General features: G+C 46.5%; 1 protein-coding gene across 2 annotated transcripts in view; it reads right to left on the bottom strand.

The window, feature by feature from the left end:
- The window catches only part of PRKACB (protein kinase cAMP-activated catalytic subunit beta), a 288944-nt gene that overhangs the window by 39762 nt on the left and 228228 nt on the right, over positions 1 to 20954 (bottom strand). For both annotated transcript variants that reach the window (XM_078644794.1, XM_078644785.1), the window contains exon 8: positions 2636 to 2758. In XM_078644794.1, the coding sequence (XP_078500920.1) occupies positions 2636 to 2758 (123 nt within the window). The remainder of the gene's footprint in view (positions 1 to 2635; positions 2759 to 20954) is intronic.

Raw genomic sequence — 20954 nt, forward strand, 5'->3', positions numbered from 1 at the left:
AAAAAATTCATGACAGTAGTACAAATACTTTTTGTTTGAATTTTGCACATAGTAAATTGTTCATTGGGCAATAGTTGCCAATAGTAACAGTGCAACCCGCACACAGGGATTGCTTCCTGTCTATTAGCAAGGTAGGTTGGTGAGGAATTGTGAGTCGCCCAATGTAGTGTGATGGCAGCAGGCGATTGATCTATTCACATGAGCCCCTGTGCTGTGCTTGGACCTGGTTCCCAGAAGGAAATCAGTTAAGGCCTCATTGAAGTGCAACAAGGGTTCGGAGGGGGAGACACCTGGCTGCAGGACTCCTGTCAAGATATTCATCTTGACTGCCACTGAAGGGAGCTGGTGGTCCAGGACTTCAGCTGGTCTTTGCACCACCACAGCGTATGATGGTCCCTCCTTTGTAGCCACGGTAAGGGGAGAAAGCAGGTCAGAATCTGGGGAGGTATCCAATCCGCTGGCCTCACCGAATTACTCATAGCAGTTGATGTCTTGATAAGGATGGTTTAGTAAAAGGATCCAGCCACCCCTCATAATCTCCCTCCATTCTTCGCCCTTCAGAATAAGGCTGAGGAACCGACTTAAGAGTTCTGTAGGTGCAGATATAGGTGTTGGTAAGCACCAATGCAGATCTGGATCTTCTGGGAGGAGAACGGGGCTCTAGCTCCTGGGTCGGCGGGGAAGGGCAGAGCAGACCCAGGCGCATGTTCAGAGGAACAAAGCCAAGAATGCTGAGACTCTTGTCCAGTCAGCCAATGGACGGAAAGATGTCCAAGCAGGTTTCGACTTATATTTTTTGTGCACCTTACCTGACCAACTCAACGACTTTGAATGTGAGGATAAAGACTTAAGACTACTGGAGCGGTGCCCAGACCTTCCTCTTGAACGGGGTCGTGAGCAAGACATCCGAGGAGAACAACATGGTGCTGAGCTGCAAGTAGCTTTAAGAACCACTCTCTCAAAGCTTCCAGAGCCATGGCCCCGGCAGTCGGTGTACAACTTTGAAAATCATTGTAGCGTTCCAGGCAAAAGAGACAAACATGACATGGTGGCAGGCGCCGCACAGTTTGAACCCAGAAGTCTTTTTGGACATGGGGAAAACCTACACACCACGGCAAGGAATCTGCAGCTAGATGTGTCTATCAGATATGTCACGTAGCATGCCTTTATGGAAAGGTGAGATTTGGTTTTCATCCAGTCTTATTACCAGTGCCCATCTCCACTCTAATTTTACATCAACAACCACACCAACAAAGTCTCCTCCCTTACCCCTCCTCTTAGCAGGCTAGTTGTCCCCTGACAACTCCATTCAGATACCAGCTCAAGGCTGGAAGTCAGGAGGTCTCCTAACATGATGAGAGATGCTGCTTCTAGGAACCATTTGCGATATCAGCCTGATTTATGTCTATAGAATATGAAGTTGAGTTACCAAAATAAAACTTCAAAATGAATAGGCACATTTGAATGCATGTTAAAGGTGTCTGGTCACAATAGCTGCTAGTAGACCTAAAGTGCCCAAATGTTCTTCCAACAACATTCTTTTGGATGAAGAAAAGAGATTTTCTACCTGATAATGTGATAAAAAATTAATACTTGTTAGACCGTTTCCTACCATGAAATGAACCTCGTTCAATTACAGGACTGTTCAATTTACAAATGTAGATTTGTCTTATTTGAATGAACCGGATGAAACACCAAGGCTCATATGTATCAAGCAAATTCGCAAACGCCAAAATTCGCAGAATTTTGGCATTTGCGAATGCAAATTTTTCAAATGGTATGTATAAATGAAAATCTGGTGCAAGACAAGGAATCGCAAAATTTGCGATTCCTTATTTTACAATTGCATTTAAGGAGTCGCAAATTTTGCGATTCCTTAAATGCAATGTATGAAGCCAAAAAAATTCAATTTGTCCTTAAGGAATCGCAAATTACCACCAACTTCAAGTTGGTGGTAATTTGCGAATTTTTTGAAAAATGCACATTTTAGCATTTTATCAAAGTGCCGTGTGACGCACATATATGCCCTTAGGGCATGTATGTGCGCCACATGTGCACCCATGCTTATTTCAGGGGTGCAACAGGGTGTCCTTTGGACACCCCTGCACCCTTGAAATAATTCTCAATTTGCGATGTCAAATTGCGAATCGCAAATTGAGAATAACTTCCCATTCATTCCTATGGGCCTCCTGGCCCATAGAAATGAATGGGAAAGTATTCCTTAATTGCGATTCGCAATTTGCTAATTGCAATTAAGGAATACTGCGAATTTGTACATACATCCCAATTTGCGATTCTGAAATAGCGATTTCTAAAAAATAGCTATTTCAGAATCGCAAATCTGGTTGATGATACATATGGCCCTTAATATTTTACTCTATCCAATATGATAGCACCTTGGATGCTGCACCTGGTATAAATAAAAAAGAACAAGAATTTTACATTTGAAAAATGAAGGGTGACATTTAACCAAAAATGACATAACCACTAGAATTTTTATATTGTTTAGTACATTTATATTAACCCTACTGTATAAACCCTACTACAGTAAGGTCTTTTAGCGCTGTCCTCTTTGTTGACGAGAATGAGCATGGCATGATTTATATTAACCAATTGGAAGCATGAGTATACCCACCTTTCCAGAAACAATCTTTTCATAAATTTGAATTGGCTGATCTGCAAAGAATGGAGGATATCCAGCTGCCATTTCGTAGATTAAAACTCCTAATGCCCACCAATCCACTGCTTTGTTGTAGCCCTGTAATAGGAAAAGATCTCGGATATCAAAACTGTTTTTCAAAGCGTCAATATAAAATGTGAATAATCATCTTGCACAAGGTCTTTTTTTGTAGACATGGGTGTTCAATTAATAATGACATGTTCTTTTGATGGTGCTTAACACAACTACTTTTCATACCAAGCGTAGTAAATAACATAAGTTATTGACCTCAAAGTAATGACATCTTGAGTGGGCTTTGCCTTAGTTCACGGATTGCCCTACATGCCACATCAACAAATCAGAACTGAGAGCTTAGATCATGACCCATTTTGCATTCAATGTACACAAATACTATCTTGCTTTTTCTAACCTAATATTTCAGCTGAGTCAACAATGACAAATAGGAATGAGGCACTATGTTTACCAAATATTAAACAAGCATTGGCAAAGCCAATAAGTCTTGCAATTGCTTCGCTGTTAAAAAAAAAATTCCAGATCATAGTTGGATTAGTAAATATAAAATGTAGCACACGAGCATTTTTTATTTAGGCGGTAGTTAGTCCCCAAACCTCCTTTTACTCTTAGCCCTTCGAACTTAGAAGAGGTGACGTGCCCTACCTCTCCTTTCCCCATCGCAGCTTTAGCAATACACACACATATAACTAAATAATCAGGGTTTTTAATAACCTCCAGTGCACATGCGCAGACAAAACAAAACAAGGAAGGCTGTGTGTAGGAAAGTGCCCCTTTTTGCATGGGTGCCCCCCACTTTTGCCTAATGTTGGTGCACTTTGACTGAGTGTGCCCTGTGTTCCTGCCAACCGGGTCCCCAGGGCCTATGTTCTTTCCCTAAATCTGTACTGTTGCACACCCAAATTGGCAACTCTCTGGCCACATGTTAGTTCTTGGTAAAAGGTACCATAGGTACCAAGGGCACTGTGACCAGGGAAGACTTCTAAAGGCTGCAGCACTTATTGTGCCACAGTTAGACGCCCTGCACCTTAACACACACACACACACACACACACACACTGCCATTACAGGCTGAGTGTTTTGGTACAGAACAAAGTGAAGAGTCGACATGGCACACATCCCTGTGTGCCACACCTACAACAGACAGCCTATGGCATAGGTAGCCACTGCTCTAGGTGGCTGCACTATGCCAGTGGTGAGGGTACAGGTACATGAGCCCTGTACCCCTACAGTGTCTAAGTCCATTCTTAGACACTGCAAGTGCAGTAATATCATACAGTATATGGTCTGGGAGTTTGTTATTCTGCACTCCACAGCTCCATAAAGGCTTTACTGGGAAGTTTGATACAGACCGTCTCAGCAAATTAAACCCACACTGATGCCAGTGTGGGATTTATTGAAAAATGCATTTAGAGGGCAACATAGAGGTAGTCCCTGAAAAACTACCTGACTCTAGTGTCTTGCCTGAATGGCCGCTCGCCAGCTTCCACCACCGGACATGTTTCTGGCCCCCTGGGTCGAGAGCTTGCCACTCTCGGGGTCCTGAAACAAAGCCCATCCTGGGTCAAGGTGCCAAGCTTCCTTCCCCAGGATGAGCAGGGCCCACGAAGGGGAAGCTACCAAGGCTTGCCACCTTTGGAGCTGCCCCAGCCATTTGCTGTTCCAAGCAACTGGCCCACACCGGTGCTGAACCCCCCCCCCTTTTTGGGCAGGAGAATCGGTGGGAAAACCAAGATAGGAGGAGGGGTGTGCCCACCTTTGCCAACCCCACCCCTCTGTTGGGGGATGCAAGGCACAACTCTCAATCCACGCCATCTAGAAGATGGCGGGACCTGGCCAACCAGAGGGAGGCCTATGCCTCCCTCCCACTGGAGGGTGGCATAATAGTGACTGTACTCACCTCAAGGAAGGGGCCCATTGGTCCCAACCTTTACCTACCTGAAACACCCCTACATGTAGTATTTAGAGGCAACCCTGAACCTTGCCTCCTCAGACACGAAGAAACAAGAAGAAGAAGGACCGAAGGGCCATACTGAAGGAAGAAGAGGAGGAGGAAACCAACTGACTTGGCCCCAGCCCTCTCTGCCTGTCCCTGCTCCAGCAAAATCCCATTGACTCCTGCAGCTAGCAGCCCCACAGAACCCGGAGGATCGACCCTGCCTTCCCCAACCAGCCTTCCCCAACCAGACTTTGTCGCCCGTGAGCACCGGATTTGCTCACCAACAGACTCTGGCTCCACGCAAATCCGCAAGTCTGCACCATACGCCGACGGCCCACGTTTGAGTGGCCCAACATCATGAGGAGTTCTCCCCAGCGATCCTGACCTGGGATGTGGTGATCCTTTCAAGAGGAGCCTTCTTACCGGAGCCGGCAAGAAGAATCCGATGCCAAAAGACACCGCAGCACCCGACGCCCCACAGCCTTAGGTGGCCTAACCGACCGTACCCGGTCATCCCAACTTATCTCTCCAACCACTGGTCGCCTCCAGAAGATACTCGTACCCGCGCCTGCAGTGTTTGTTCACACCGGAGAATCCCCATTGAAAGTAAGAGAGCATCTGACGCCAAAACAGCACCCTGCACCCAGCCACTCCTGTGCTGATGTGGGTGCACCTTGGGTGCAAACTCTGATCCCCCTTTGCCCCGAGCTAAAGACCAGGAGCTTTGCTCCCACAACCTTGTGGCCTGCTCGTGCGCAGCCACCAACCAGAGGCCCCCTATCCCCTATTGGATAACATTGGGCCTCAGCACCCGGCCACCCTAGTGCAGCTGAGGTTGCTTTGAGGGTACATCCGTGACTCTTGATGTGCCCTTGTTCTAACCCCAGAAAACCAGCTCCCAAAACAAACAACTTCATTTCTTCCTATAGGATTGCATGGACTGTTTTTCTGTGAAAGATGTTTTAAGTGTGGAGAGGGAAAATTGTATGGAACCTTAAGAAAACGTATATTTGCCAAAACTGATTTACTTACCTTTTAAAAAGGTCATCTGAAAAGTAGCTTACAAAGTAATCTCAATAGTAAATGAAAAGTAATTCCAACTGTTTTATGAACAAGTGACTTACTTGTAACCAATCTAATGGCATTCAACTGCATTCAAACTGTATTTAACTGCAATATTCTTGCAAAGTACTTTTACTCTTACCTGTACAAGGTCTGGCTTGATTCTAGAAATAAAATACAACTAAATAATATTTGTATACAAAACAAATTGGTTAGAGTTCAGTCTTTAAGTGTGTGAAATAGTTTCTTGCCGGAGTGTATAGAATAAATACTTAACACTATCCTCTGATAAAGCATTGAGATGGGCAAATGATCACCATGGCAACAAGCTTTTATTACAATAACGAAAAGGTGGGGAGGAGAAGGGGAGATTTGGGAAGGGCTTCTTATGTGGTGGCAGTAACTGCATTGGGTGGTAGCGCAAGTGGTCTTCAATAAGAAATCCGAAGGATTACAAACATTACACATTTACTCTCAATCGAACTGCACACTCTGACACACTTGGGTTTGTTAACATTATTTGTAAAATAAAATTAATTCCTGGTACCCTTGATGTTGAACAAACATGACATTCCCTCGAAGCATTTAAATCAGCAAATCATAACACAAGCACTTCGACACCTAGTTATGCCAGTAAACGTGATGAACAAGTTACTTACCTTCGATAACAATGTATCTGGTAGAGACACAGTCTAGCCGCAGATTCCTTAACTTAGAATATCCCCAGACGTCAGACTGGATCCAGAAAATCTTCAATAGTACCTCTGCACGCCACGGGGCGTCGTCGCTTGGCTCCGTCCTGCAGTCGTTTACGGATATGGCATCAATGGAGCCATATAAGTCCCTCCCCGCATGCTGTCAGTTTTCCACTGTGAACCTTTTCCACGCCACAACATGGAGCCACTCCTAAAACTGTGAGAGTTTGAGAACAGTGTGCCAAAAAAGACCAAAAATCTTTGAAACAATGACTATAAATAATAGAATGGAGAGAAATATCACCATGTATGACAGATTAAGAGTACTTCATACTGTAAAGGACTGAAGGGACCCGCTCTTATAAACAGTCTCACAGAAGCGAAGAACCATACCCTCCTATGAGAGAAAAACTGGCTTTGGAAATTAATGTCATGGCAAACGATAAACAGTTTGCAACCACAGCATAACTGTAGAGGGCAACAAGACTGGAACAACATAGCTCATGGTAATTGACCATTTTTCTGTAACCGAGAATGTGCAACCATGCATCCTATAAATGGCCGTTTGACTGTAGCATAGTCAAATAGACCCCAAACCAAATGAAGGCAGCATAGTCAAAGAGACTCCAAAGTATTGGATAAAAAATAGATGAAGGTGGAAGGGAGGGATGAAGAACATGATCAATATCCACACTGGAAGAACCAGGTTGTAGGAGCATGGATGGACATGAACCACCACCCAATTACGAGAATGGGTGGAGAAGCAACAGATAAAACAGAATGAGCCATCCTGCCCAGGAGGGAGGTGAAGTAGACCACCCCGCAGAAGACAAGGGCCACCTGTATAGAGGCAAGTGGTTAGAACCCAACCTGAAAAGGTCCTCGCAGAACGTGGAGGATGGGCGGGAGTTAAGGAATCTGCGGCAGATGCATCCTTACCAAAGGTAAGTAAATTGTTCATCTGATAGAGACATCTAGCCACAGATTCCTTAACCTAGAATAGATAGCAAAGCTATACCCCCATTGGAGGAGGGTCTGCGACTGAAACCCACCAAGTTCCCAAAGGGAAGCAATCCATCAATAACATTGACTAAAACCTGGTGGGGACAGCAATACCAGTGTGGCTGACACCAGACCCTTTAAACTCTAAGAGCATGAACAAGGGGAGGCAACAGCACTACAAACCACTGGAGGATAGTACAAGACCTCTCACGTCCAAACAGGGATGGAAAGGAAGCACAGAAACAGAATGGTCAGTACAAAATGGAAGAAATTCCTTAAACTTCTGCAAGAAGAATTCAAACTGAGCACAGGATCTCACGGATCTGCAAAAGACAAAGTCCCAGAGAAGGGACAAAAAAGCATGACAGAGCGTACAAACTGAGCACGCACAACAGTGGGTGCTAAAAATGACACGTGGAGGGACAGAAGTCACCATGCAGAGATATACAGAAACATGACTACCCGGGGATACAGGTATGTGAATGACAGGGATACACATAAACAGACAGTGTGGACCGTGAGCAGCACACCACACTTCTGCAAAGCCCAATGAAATGTAGCAACAACAGCACATACGCGTCAGCAGAAAAAGATGGACGCATCACCAGGTAGTCAACTGGCCAACTGTACCCAGAGGTACAATGGTTAAAGAAGGACTCAGGCAAAAGTTGGGCACAGAGAGAGATTGAGAGAGAGATCGAGAGAGATAGAGAGAGAGAGAATGAGAATGGGAATCTGGGGCAAAAACCCCGGGACACTACAGCAAGAAAGAACTTAGGATGCTTGCCCTCTAGCTGTGTATAAATCTCATGACATATAGACATATATATGGACAAGGGGAACTCGAAGAGCATGCCTCAAATAATATAGGAGGCCGCACAATTTGCACCAATGGCACTGATGTTAACCATAACATAAAATATGTCAAGACAGTTTAAAAGCGACATCATCCTCCCCGTCCGGGATTGGAACCCTGGTCTCCTGCATGACAGGCGGGGATACTGACCACTACACCAACGAGGAATGAGTCCGTAATACACAAACAAAGATAGTCAGGTATATGTAGACACAGGCATATATGGATACTGCATACACGACAATGAGTATCCTGAAGAAGAATACTTCCACTGATAACATCAGCAGTGGCCAGGAGGACCTGAGCCTCAGCACGGCAATGAGCAGAGGAACTTGAGCCCCTGCCTGGGAAGTGCATAGGGAAATAGGGGCACAATGCAACGTTCAGCAGTGACGTATCTGGTGTAGACCCACTGCTGAGAGACAAAAACCAGACAGGATCTGAGCCATGAGAGAAGACTTAAGCACTTCCCAACCAGAGACTGAAGAGCAGACAACACCACAAGAATAGAACGCAGCCAAGTCAGTGGCGCAAGGCATACCACAGGCACCCCTTGACTGTGCCCATACCCAGTGTGTACTCACATAGCGTGTCTGCACAGAACACAGAATAGAAACTGTTCCGGAACAGAACAACATGCCCACAAGGGACACTTGGCTGACATCCAAGACAGCCAACGTAGGCAAAAAGAGCACATCGAAAAGCCTGAGAGAACAGCCAAAGGCAAGAAAAGATGACATGAACACGCCAGGGTGAGCCAGGTGTGGCAGAAAAACAACAATACATCATCCACAGAAGCAGGAGGGTGCTACGGACCAACCATAGACTACAACACAAACTACAAGAGAGCCGCACCAATCCTGTGGGTCTCACTAAAGGGGGCGTCCCACAACAGAAGGAAGAGCGTGACGAAGCGAGAAGCCTAAAGTATGTACCATTGTACAATTCCCCAGAGGGACAGAAGATAACCATCCTAAAAAGATTCAGCGGCAGCCTTCGAAAGGATCTACACTATCCAGGAAGACAGTCCCTGGAGCAGTGAAGAAACTTCCTGTGCAAGGAAAAAAGTGGCTATATAATAGCCAACGAATACCCCACATAGGGTATATCACATCCCTTTAAAAAGCAAGAGGCACCTCTTGAGACTAGCTCATAGACAGAGGACCCAAAAGAAAAACAGAAACAGCTGGCTAGCTGTACCAAAGAAGGGCAAGAACGGCTGATGTGCCTTACAGTCCATCCAGGAAATAATATCCTGAACCCTTAGACTGTTATCCAGAAAAGGAAGTGACAAGACTGCAATTAAAAGTAGGAGTCCGCCACAAGGAATAGAAACCACAGAATTCATGGAAACCCAGACATGAGATGTTGGACCGCTGAGTCAGCATGGCTGTCAAAAGGGCGGCCCCATTAAAGGGCAAATCCCGAAGACACTCCTGAACATTTGCAGGGAAACTGCCATTGCGCAGCCAGGCATGGCAACGCAAAGCAACTGACCTGACCATAGCCCGACCCACAGAGTCAATGGTGTCCATGGTCGACCGAATGGAAAACTGTGCCAGTTCCCGGCCAACGTGAAGTAGCCGAGCCAGGTCAGCTTGAAGGCCTTCTGGAAGAGATGAAAGGAGACTCAACCGAGTCCCAAAGGGCAAACCTAGGCCATGCAAACACGCAAGACGTGTTCAAGGACCTAAGGCCCGAGCTGGTGGACTAAAAGATATAGCGGCCACACGACTCCAACCATCGAGACTCCCTAGTGGGTGGAAGTAATGGAAGGTAGCAAGGTTGAGGCTACCTGGACTACCAGTCCTTGAGCCCTAGGATGTAGTGACAAACAGGCGGGCCATCTGGAGCTGGGCGATGATGTGCAATAGCACTACTCACAGGGTCTCCTGATGAGGGCCTCGCCCAAGAAGAATGTCATACAATGACTCGCCAAAAGGCAGCAAGGGCTCCACCTCCACGGCACCCTGGTGTAGCAGTTCCAACAGGGGATCAGAAGGCATAGAGACGGACAGAGGCTGTAGCTGTAAGATATCCGCAGCTTCGCGAACAGCACTCGCAAACACGTCACTAGCCTCTGTGGACATTCTAGGTGGCGACAATAACTCATCCGTAGGGGATGGTTGTAGGCTAACCCGTCCACCAAAAGCCTCTGTAACCCGAAGACCCGCAAGAGCCTGCCGGTCTAAGGGCACCTGCTCCGAGGAGCATCAAAAGAACCCTGGAGGTGGCGAAACCACAGGGGCCTCATCCTCTTCCAACAGAGGTACAGCAGGGGACGGCAATAGGGTCGACCGAAGTCGAGATGGCCTTGCATCGACGTTGACAAGCACCGAAGAGGACCCGTTCACCCGGCATCTGGCCAGCGTCGACTCGACCTCCAGCGAGATGGGAAAGTGCGGTGAAGAACGGCATCGACTCGAAGTTGAGCTCCGAGCTGCAGCCGCATCCGGCGTTAGCACAGGTAGCCTCTCAGGGCTGTACAACGACACTACAGGAGGACTGCGGCCTGAAGTCTGACCGGGATGCCCCTCTGGGCCGAGCCCCAACATCGCAAAGAGTACGGAACCGGAGTCAGACCACTCGAACGGAGCAGAGGACGAACCAGACGGCGAATTCCCGACCTTAGTCCTTACCCCGTCTGTGGGATCCGAAGGCGCACCAGGGAGAGGGGGTGACCCAAAGATGGCCTGTCGAGCCTGAGAATAGGCTTTCATATGGGTTCTAGCCACCCCAACACAAGGAAATGGTGGGTAGGTGGGGGCTGACTCCTGAGGGCCAGTGTTCGGTTAAGACTGGGAGCAGCGGGCCCCGACGTCACGTTTATGTGAGGTCGACAAACTCCGTGACATTTTCTTGTGCTGAACTGCATCAGGCGAGTGAAGTCTGTGGGAACGACTCTGTGACCTGTCCCGAACAGGAGACCCAGCTCGAGATGGGGAACGGCAATGCGAGGACTCCGAAAAGGACATCCGGGTGGACAACAACTTCATCCGACGTTCCGGCAGAGATTTGGCTTCAGCTGCAGGCAGGCGTCACACTCCTCTGAGTCGTGGTGCTCTCCCAAGCACCACATAAATATCGCATGTGGATCCGTTGCCGACATCTGCCGCATACAGGTCTCACACAACTTGAAGCCCGAAGGCATTGCACACTGTTCCTGGATGCTAAAAGGCATTGGTAAGGCCTGAAAATAGGCCGGAGGAACCGCTACTTCAGGATCCACTTTGGGACGCGGAAACGGACGTCAGTGCACTGGGAGGGACTGATATGGCTCCATTGACATCTCATCTGTGGACGACGACTAGATTGAGCCATGCGAGGCTGCCTTCGGTGCGCATAGGTACTGCTGAAGAATTTCGAGATCCAGTCTGATGCCTGGGGATATTCTAAGTTAAGGAATCTGCGGCTAGATGTCTCTATCAGATATAAATGCAGTTACATATGACCTTCAGCCTATCTCCTTGGGTGGTAAAGATGAACCCAGTTGATTACAAGAATGAATCACAAGCGATCGCGTACGCAAACCAGTCCAAACCAATGCTGTGTCTGACACACTTCTGCAAACACCCTCAGGGAAGCACGCTCTGCCGCTATAGCTCACGTCAAGCAAAAAAAAAGTAAATAACGAAAACTAGCCACGCCTAGACAATACTGACTCGAACGCCCAGCAATATTTAGAGAGATGATGTGGATTAACATCCAGAGCTGCAGACTTTGGAACCGTGTTCAAGTCTCTACGTCGGTTCTCCCTGTGCCTACAAAAAACCCCAGTTTAACCGCTTGCGCGCTAGTGGGTTTTCCCGCTGTGCGCTGCAATATGTAAAAACCCTCGTTACATGACAAGGTCAGCTCGTCATGCGCGCAGCGCAGGTAACGCCCATGACGAGCTGACCTTGTCATTAGCGTCGAAGGGGTTAAATACATAACAAACGTTAACAAACAATGGCGAAACAGAAACAAAATGACAAATGCAGAATGCAAACATTACATTTATTAGCAGTACGGCAAAAAGCCCACCCGTCGGGTGAGCGTGTAGAAGAAGAAAAGCTGACCCTTTGAAAATACGGGCAGAAACAAAATAAATAAAATAGTGCGATTAAGCAAACCTACATGCACAAAAGGGCAAGGCTATAAGTAATAGGGGTATGCTTCTTGGGAGGGGTCGACATATAAAAAGGGGGGAGTATTACCAACACTGACCACAGAAAAGCAAGCCTTTGTGGAGGACACACAAAGCAATTAATTCAAAGTGATGGGCAGGCTGTAAGCCCACAGAGTAGATACATAAAGAACAAATGATGGATGGAATGCTGAACAATGTCAAACATTTGACAACAGTACAAAGATCTGGGCCCAAATCCATGTTTTTTTTGCTCACCATGCCATTCCTGTTTGGACCCAGACAATATGCAAATCAGTCTTGACTATGCTCCCCATGGGTACAGACCAGCCCAAATGGTCAGGTCCTCCCTGGACTTTAAACAAGCATCCTCAGACCGGTTTCGGGGTATCACCCCTTATCAGCCAGGTTAACTTGACTCCAGTGGCATTGTGAGTACTGCACCTAAAGCTCTGCCTGTGAACATTTTGTTAATATTTCCTAATCTCAGTTTTATTCACACACAAACAGGCAAAATTTAGAGTGTAATTAATTTTTGTGAGAAGAGGGAAGAGGCATGAACAGAAAGCTGAAATGCTTAGCCAGCTAGTACTCACTGAAATATGTTACACCCTACTGGAAGACATGCATAGAATGCTGAAATGCTGAGCCAACCATCGCCAACTAAATAGTCTTTGTTTTCCTGGAAAATGTAGCTAAACTGAAGGAATGCTGACCCTACAACCTAGAAGTAAAAAGACCCATCACTCTTTCAAGGCAAGCATAATCAGCTAATATTGAGCTCATTTTCACCATGTAAACATGTTGTATCTCATAAAAGCAGGCCTTTAAGTCCCAGAATGCAAAGCAATACATCTGTACTGGCACACTTAGGCACAAAGCTATCTAGAAACTGGAGTTTTGCAAGCATGAAGAAACATCTCTAAATACGTGGAGAGAAGCAGGGTGTAAAGTACGACTTGAGACGAAAAGTAAGTAAGCAAGTCGTTCATTAGAACACAGGAGCAAGGCAGGATGTAGCTTGCACAAGTCGTCTTCCAGAGCAACTGCCTTACCTGAGCCCCTGCAAAGAATCTGGAACTTTGCAAGAAAGTGCTCGTGGAAGTCAGAAGACTTGGAAGTAAACAATTCTAAAAGGAGGGAAATATAACGCATCTTCCCCCTTGAGAAAACCACAAAAAAAAAAGATAAGAAATTTAACAAAATCATTCAAATGTGTAAATAACAAAATCATTCAAGTGTATAACCCTTCTGTGGTAAGGAGTTTGACTAAGGGCTTGTGATCTGATCGGACTATGCAATCTTTCCCCCAAACAAAACTATGGAAGTGTTCGGGAGCCCAAACACAAGCTAAGGTTTCCTTCTCAATAACAGAAAACTTGTTCTCTCAAGGAGATGGGGCTCTGGACGCATATGCAACGATGGACTCTTTTCCTCTCTCATCAATTTGGGAGAGGACATCCCCTAAACCCTTGTTGCTTGCGTCAACAGTGACTATGCATGTACTGTTCACATCAAAGGGGCACAGAGCAGGAGCATGAATTATAGCTTCTTTGATATCTTTAAATTCATTCTTGCATCAATCAGACCATACAAATCTAACATTGCTTTTAAGTAACTGTCCAATGTTGTAAACTTTACTGGAAAAACGTACAACAAATTTGGCATAAAATTCCACCATGCCAAGGAAGGATCTCTCCTCATCTTTACTGGAGGGTGGAGGTGCATTTTTGATTGCATCCACTAACTGAGGTTTAGTAGCAACACCTTCTGCGCACAAAACATGACTGAGGTAAGTCACCGATTTCACACAAAATTTACATTTAGAGTGCTCAACAGTCAATCATTTTTACACTGAAGTACTTAATACTTCCTTAAGCACACGATCATGTTCAGTTTTATCCTTCCCGAAAATGAGGCTATCATCCTGGAAACATCTCACCTTGGGATGCTTGCCAAAAAGTGTGTGCATAAGCCGTTGGAATATGGCAGCTGCGGATGCCAAACCGAAAGGTATTCTTTTATACTAGAAGCATCCCATAGGTGTGATAAATTCAATAAGATGTTTACTATCCTTGTCTAACATAATTTGGTGGTACACGGCCGAAAAGTCTATTGTTGAAAAAAACATGGCATCTTTGACTAATGATAGCATTTCTGAAATTTTGGGCAAAGGAAACTTAACTACTATATTGTTATTGAGATGGCGTAGGTCATTGCAGAGCCGAATATTTCCATTGAAGCTCCAGGCTACCTCAATGGGAGAAATCCACTCTGAGGACTCTATTGGCTCAATGATATCTTCCTTGACAAGTTTTTCTAATTCCTTTTCCACTTCACCACGTATCAATATGGGAATTTCTCTAGCCTTGTGGATTTTGGGAGTGGCATGATCTTTCAAAACTATGCGGTGTTCAAACCCTTAAAACTACCGATCTAAAAACTTTCGAAAATTCGCTTAACATTGTATTACCAATTGCTCGGCTATCATCCACGACCAGTACAGGATCAGAGCAGTTAGTATCAAGAATGATATTAAGATTCCCTTGATCCTTCCAGCCAAGCACGGATGGTCCGCATTTAGCTACGTACAGTTTTACTACGAATTCTATCCCCTTAAACCTGAAGATGAGGGGCCTAAAACCAATTACATCTATTTTTTCAACTGAAAATCCTTCCAGGGAAACATCAGAGGTGTACAGTTTGTCTCCTAAATTTTCTAAGAACTTAGTATTCCATACTTCTTCACTAACAATTGTGTAGGGAGAACCTGAATCTGCATGCATTTGAACAGAACCTCACCCCCTATCAACAAGTTACAAATAAGTTTCCTTTTCACTTCACTGGTATTAGTTTCTTTTATGTTAAGAATAAACTGTTGTTCCTTTTGTGTGTCACTAGAATCATGATTAACAGAGCAATGCATAATTTATTTTATGATCGTTTCATTATCACTTGAAGCAATCTCAAACAGCTTTTACTTTTTGACTCTTCTTTCTTCTACATGCTTTACAGTAATGTCCTATCAATCTACTGTTAGAACACTTTTCTTTGATAGCAGGACATAGCTTATTATTAGCTAAATGGGTACTACTGCCACAACCATAACATTTAAAATCCTCTCACTTTTTAAATTCCACAGTTTTAGGTTGAGGATGAGTTTTTTTGTTTAAAATTAGATTTGTTTTGAGTCTTGGAGACAACATGCTCATGCATTTCTTTACTTACATTCTTAAGAGCTTTAGCACTTCAGCTTTCCTAACTATGGCTAAAACATCTTTAAGATCAGCATCACCATTAATGCAAAGTCTATTTTGGATTGCTGGATCGAGAGTGTGCATGACAACCTGATCCCAAATAAATTGCTCTTGAAGATGGTCAAATCTACAATCTTCTGCGATCTTTTTAAAAGCGGCAACATACATGTCTACAGTCTCACCTGCTTCTTGTTTTCTATGGAAGAAATTATACCTCGGTATACCCATACACACTGTGGGAGCAAAGTGATTTTCAAAGTCTCCAAAAACATCTAAAAATACATTGGATTCATCCCCACCAGACATTTTAGTCATTTCATCATATACTTTCAATCCCCCAGACCAATGGAGTTAAAAAATATTTGTTTCTTCCTTTGTAGCTTCATTTTGCCCTTTGCATCCATAGTTTCAATGAAGTTCAAAAAGTAGGCTTTCCATTGTAACCACTTCAAGCAATGTTCACTTCCTGCTGGCTAAAAAGCTTGTGGGGGTTGAATAGAAAAATTTTGTGTAGCCATTTAAAATAAAAACGTTTGACCAGTTAATACTGCAGAATTATTACTGTTAGGATGGTCAAAAAGCGGTAAAGACTAAGAATGAAAATAATCTTCTTAAAGTTGGAACACAATATAAAAGAAAAAAATATATAAATATGGTCTGACAGTACTCATAACTTGCAAATTTGAAAATAATCCAGAGTAGTTGCCCAGAAGACGAAGAAGTGGATTCCTGAACAGCGGTTGTGCTGGTTATAAAATTAACGCTGTGATAACATTTTCAGAAATACAAGCATGTAACAAGATAATAGTTTTACGTCATAAGTGTACATTCAATATGGCCCTAAAGTGATTAGTAAATGTTGCGCGCATGTTGGATACGCGTTATTAATCTTAAAGCAAGGACGCAATGACAAACTTGAGGAGAATTGGAGTTCCAAGAGGGCGGCACGTGTGCAGAGCATTGCACGTATAAGCGATATGTGTAAATGATGCTCGGCGATATGATGTCACCTCACAGAAATTCAGAGCGAGGAGAAGAATTAAGGCACTGAAAGTTCTGCGGACAACGTGCCTCTGTGCACCTCAGGGGATGCGTATTTTAAATTTGAAACGGTAACTCCCCCTATTTTCTTTTGTATTGGCAAAGGTCGAAAACAGTAAAAATTAAAGATCCAAGGCTCAGTAAATGGTACAAAAGACAGAAAAGGCCAGAGCAAGGAAGGGTAAAGCGGTGCAAAATATCCTTGCTACCCGATGTGAGCCATAGTAAATCTTGTCATAAGTAGTAATAAAATTACATGAAAAGTCTCTCAACGAGGTAAACAGTACCTTAATGATGTCCTGTATATGTAGAGATTACCAGGGAAGTATGAAGATCAGGCAGAGGCCAACGAAATTTGAAAAACAAAATACTTTAAATAGTAGAAATGGATTTGTTTCCTTCCTAGTGTTCCAACAAGATATTCGCCAAATTGAAAGTACGAGTTCAGATGAAAATTAAGTAAGCAAGTTGTTTATTAGTTGGAACACAGGAGCAAGGCAGGACGCAGCCTGCACAAGTCTTCTTCCAGAGTAACTGCCTTCCATGAGCCCCTGCAAAAAACTGGAACTTTGCAAGACGGTGTTCGTGAAAGTCAGAAGACTTGGAAGCACAAGTTACTACTTGTGTAACGATATATCTGTAAGAGACATTAGTTAGTGATAGATTCTTTATCTTAGAATATCCCCAGGTGTCAGACTGGATCCGGAAAGGTTTGCTTAGCAGTACGCTTGAGAGTCAGTAGGTGGCGTCCTGCGGCTCCGCGTCCGTCACTGGCGTAGTCAGCGCCGAGATGACGTAACAGAGAGTACTTCGGCGCCACCCATGCGCGCTAACGTCAGTTCTGTACATGACTTTCCGTGCCAGGAACGCAGAGCCATGCAAGATACTAACCATTGGTGCATAAAACTAGGGCCCTAAAAGGGGATAACCTTAACCCTAGTAACCAGTTCGCAGAACGGGGAGGAAGGGCGGGGTGGTAAGGAATCTATGACTAACTAATGTCTCTTACAGATATATTGATACACAAGCAGTAACTTGTGCATCTGAAAGAGACACGTTAGTGATAGATTCCTTACCTTAGAATAGATACCCCATCAATACCAACCCCAGTATTGGGTCTGCGAAAAGGATTACACCAGAAAGTCACGGCGAACAGAACGGCCAAAGAAGCAGAGGTGATAGATATCAAGAAAGCAGTTTTTAGCGTAAGAAGACGTAAAGGACAGTTATGAAGAGTCTCAAAGAGAGCGCACATCAGAAAAGCCAAGACAAGATTCCCATTGAGGCATTATGAAAGGTACAGGAGGGAACGTGTGTGTAATGCAGGACTTAAAAAGAGAAGGCTGATCAGGAAGCCTCAGGGAAGGCGGAAATGGCAGAGAGATAACCTTTGATAGTTCCTAGAGCAGAGCCCTGCTGGGCCAAAGATGGAGGGAAGAGAAGAACCTCAGAAAGAGGGACCGAAAGGGGGTCCACAGGCTTTGCGGTGCACGATGCCACAAATCTGTTCCATCGGCAGGCGTATACCGTTTTAGTGAAGGGACGCCTGGCTGCCAGAATGACATTACAGACCTCAGGGGAAAGGTCAAAAGCTGTCAACTGTGGCTGCTCAATCTCCACGCATGGAGGTAGACGCTGGACAGGTTTGGGTGGAGGACCGTCCCCTGCTGCTGCGATAGAAGATCCTCCCGAAGAGGCAGACGGATCCTGGGATCGATGCTCATACTGAGTAGCTCTGAATACCATATTCTTCGAGCCCAGTCCGGAGCCACAAGATAACTTGGGCACGGTCGCACCGGATCTTCTTCAGCAATATGGGCAGAAGTGGTATAGGCGGAAAGGCGTACAACAGACCACAACTCCACTCCTGATGAAAAGCGCCTCCGAGCGAGTGCCGCCTTGGAAATTCCATCACGCGGGACTGAATACATTGCGCGTTCTCTTTGGTGGTGAATAGATCTAACCAAGGCTCTCCCCACTGCTGAAAGAGACCTTGCATCACGTCCGAGTGCAGATGCTATTCGTGATCCATCAAGCGCCGGCGGCTGAATTCGTCCGCCCTGGCGTTCAGAGCACCTGCCAGGTGTTGAACCACCAAGGTAATGCCTTGATGTTCCCTCGATGTCCAGAGGCGCAGAGCCTCCTGACATAGGGTCCAGGACCACACCCCGCCCTGTTTGTTGCAATACCACATGGCGGTGGTGCTGTCCGTGAACACCTGCACCACACTTTCCCGGACAGAGGGAAGGAATGCTTTCAGTGCAAGTCGGATCGCCAGATGCTCCAGAAGATTGATATGGAGCCGGGACTCCGCCGGAGACCAGATGCCTCTGATCTCCGTCTCTCCCAAGTGGCCTTTCCATCCCAGGAGGGACGCATCCGTCACCACTGTGTGCGCTGGTTGGGGAAGGGAGAGAGATCTGCCACTGACCCAATTACGATTTGTGAGTCACCATTGCAAGTGCCCTGCAGTGCCCTCTGAGATCTGGACATGATCGGACAGGTTGCCCTGATGCTGTGCCCACTGGAACTTCAGGTCCCACTGCAGAGCCTGCATATTCCATCTGGCATGTTGCACTAGCAAAATGCAGGAGTCCATCAGCCCAGGAGCCGGAGGGTCATCCTGACTGAAACCCGGGATAGAGGCTGAAAGATCGGAATAGCCTGAATATCCCGGACTCGCTGCTCGGGAGGATAAACCCGAAACTGCGCCGAATCCAGAAACGCTCCGATGAAGGGGAGCTTCTGAGAGCGACTCAGGTGTGACTTCGGCATGTTGAGGGAGAACCCCAGCAAATGCAGGTCGGCCGTAGTCTGAAGGTGATGACTACCTGGGGCGAGCAAGCCTTCAACAACGAGTCGTCGAGGTAGGGGAAGACTGACACCCCTAACCTGCGCTGATGAGCTGCGACCACCGCCATCACTTTCATGAACACCCGAGGGGCACTGGTAAGTCCGAAGGGAAGCGCAGTAAACTGAAAATGCTCCTGGCCTACCGTGAACCGCAAGTAACGCCGGTGGGACGGCAGGACGGGGATGTGAAAATACGCGTCCTGCAAGTCCAACACCACCATCAATTCTCCAGGGTCAAGGGCAGCCAAGATCTGAGACAGAGTTAGCATCTAGAACTTCTCCTTCCGGAGAAAGTGATTCACGTCCCGAAGGTCCAAGATAGGATGCAGTCCCTCTTTGTACTTCTTGGGGACCAGAAAGTAGTGGGAATAACAACCACTCCCTACTTCTGGCCTAGGAACGCACTCGATGGCCCCCTTGGCCAAGAGGGCCGCGACTTCCTGTTGGAGAAGAGTCAAATTATCCCGACATGCAGTGGCACCGAGGTGGCATGGCTGGGGGTGGGGACTGAAATGGAAGGGAGTAACCGTTGCAGATTATCCGTAGCACCCATTTGTCAGACGTAATCTCAAACCAGCGGGGGAGGTGGTGCCGGATCCTGCCACCCACCGGTGTGGGGTACTCCCTGATGCTCAGATTAGGAGGGTTTTAGAGGCGAAAGCAGCGGGGGTGGAGGTGGACGGACCCGCACGCTGGTTACCCGAACCGCCCTGCAAAAACCGCAACCGCGGCCTCACTGGGGCTGGTTCTGCACAGGCCTGTTGGAAGGGTGCGCCTGGGAGTTTCGACCCGGGCCACAAAAAGAACAAAACCCAGGAGTGGCTGGGTTCTTAGTAGAAAGACCCAGGAACTTGGCCATAGCCCGTGAGTCTTTAAAGCGCTCCAGTGCACTGTCAGCCTTGTCGCCAAACAGGCGGGTGCCATCAAAAGGCATGTCCATGAGTGAACTCTGGACATCGGGCGAGAACCCAGTCGAACGCAACCAGGCGTGGCACCGCAATGCCACAGTCGTAAAGATCGTCCTGCCCAGTGAGGGTGCGGTGTCCAACCCGCACCGAATGGCAAACTTAGACGCATCCTTACCTTCAGCAATCGCCTGAGAAAGTGTAGCCTGCACCTCCTCAGGATACTGAGGCAACACCTGAGCAACAGCATCCCACACCGCGTGGGAGTAGCGTCCCAACAAGCAGGCGGTGTTCACCGACCCCAGCCCGAGGCTGGCCAAAGAGAACAATTGCTTCACAAACTGGTCCAGCTTTTAAGAGTCCTTACACGGCGGGCCGTGGGAAAGGCACTCTGCGACATTGAGGCCTGAATGACCAGGCTCTCCGGCGTAGGGTGAGGGGTCAAGAAAGCGGGGTCACCGGGCACCGGTCAGTGACGTCTGGCAACGTTCTTATCCACCGGGGCCCCCGTGGCTGGCCTCGACCA

Source organism: Lissotriton helveticus, chromosome 1_1 (assembly GCF_964261635.1).
Source record: "Lissotriton helveticus chromosome 1_1, aLisHel1.1, whole genome shotgun sequence".
In the NCBI taxonomy this organism is placed as follows: Eukaryota; Metazoa; Chordata; class Amphibia; order Caudata; family Salamandridae; genus Lissotriton; species Lissotriton helveticus.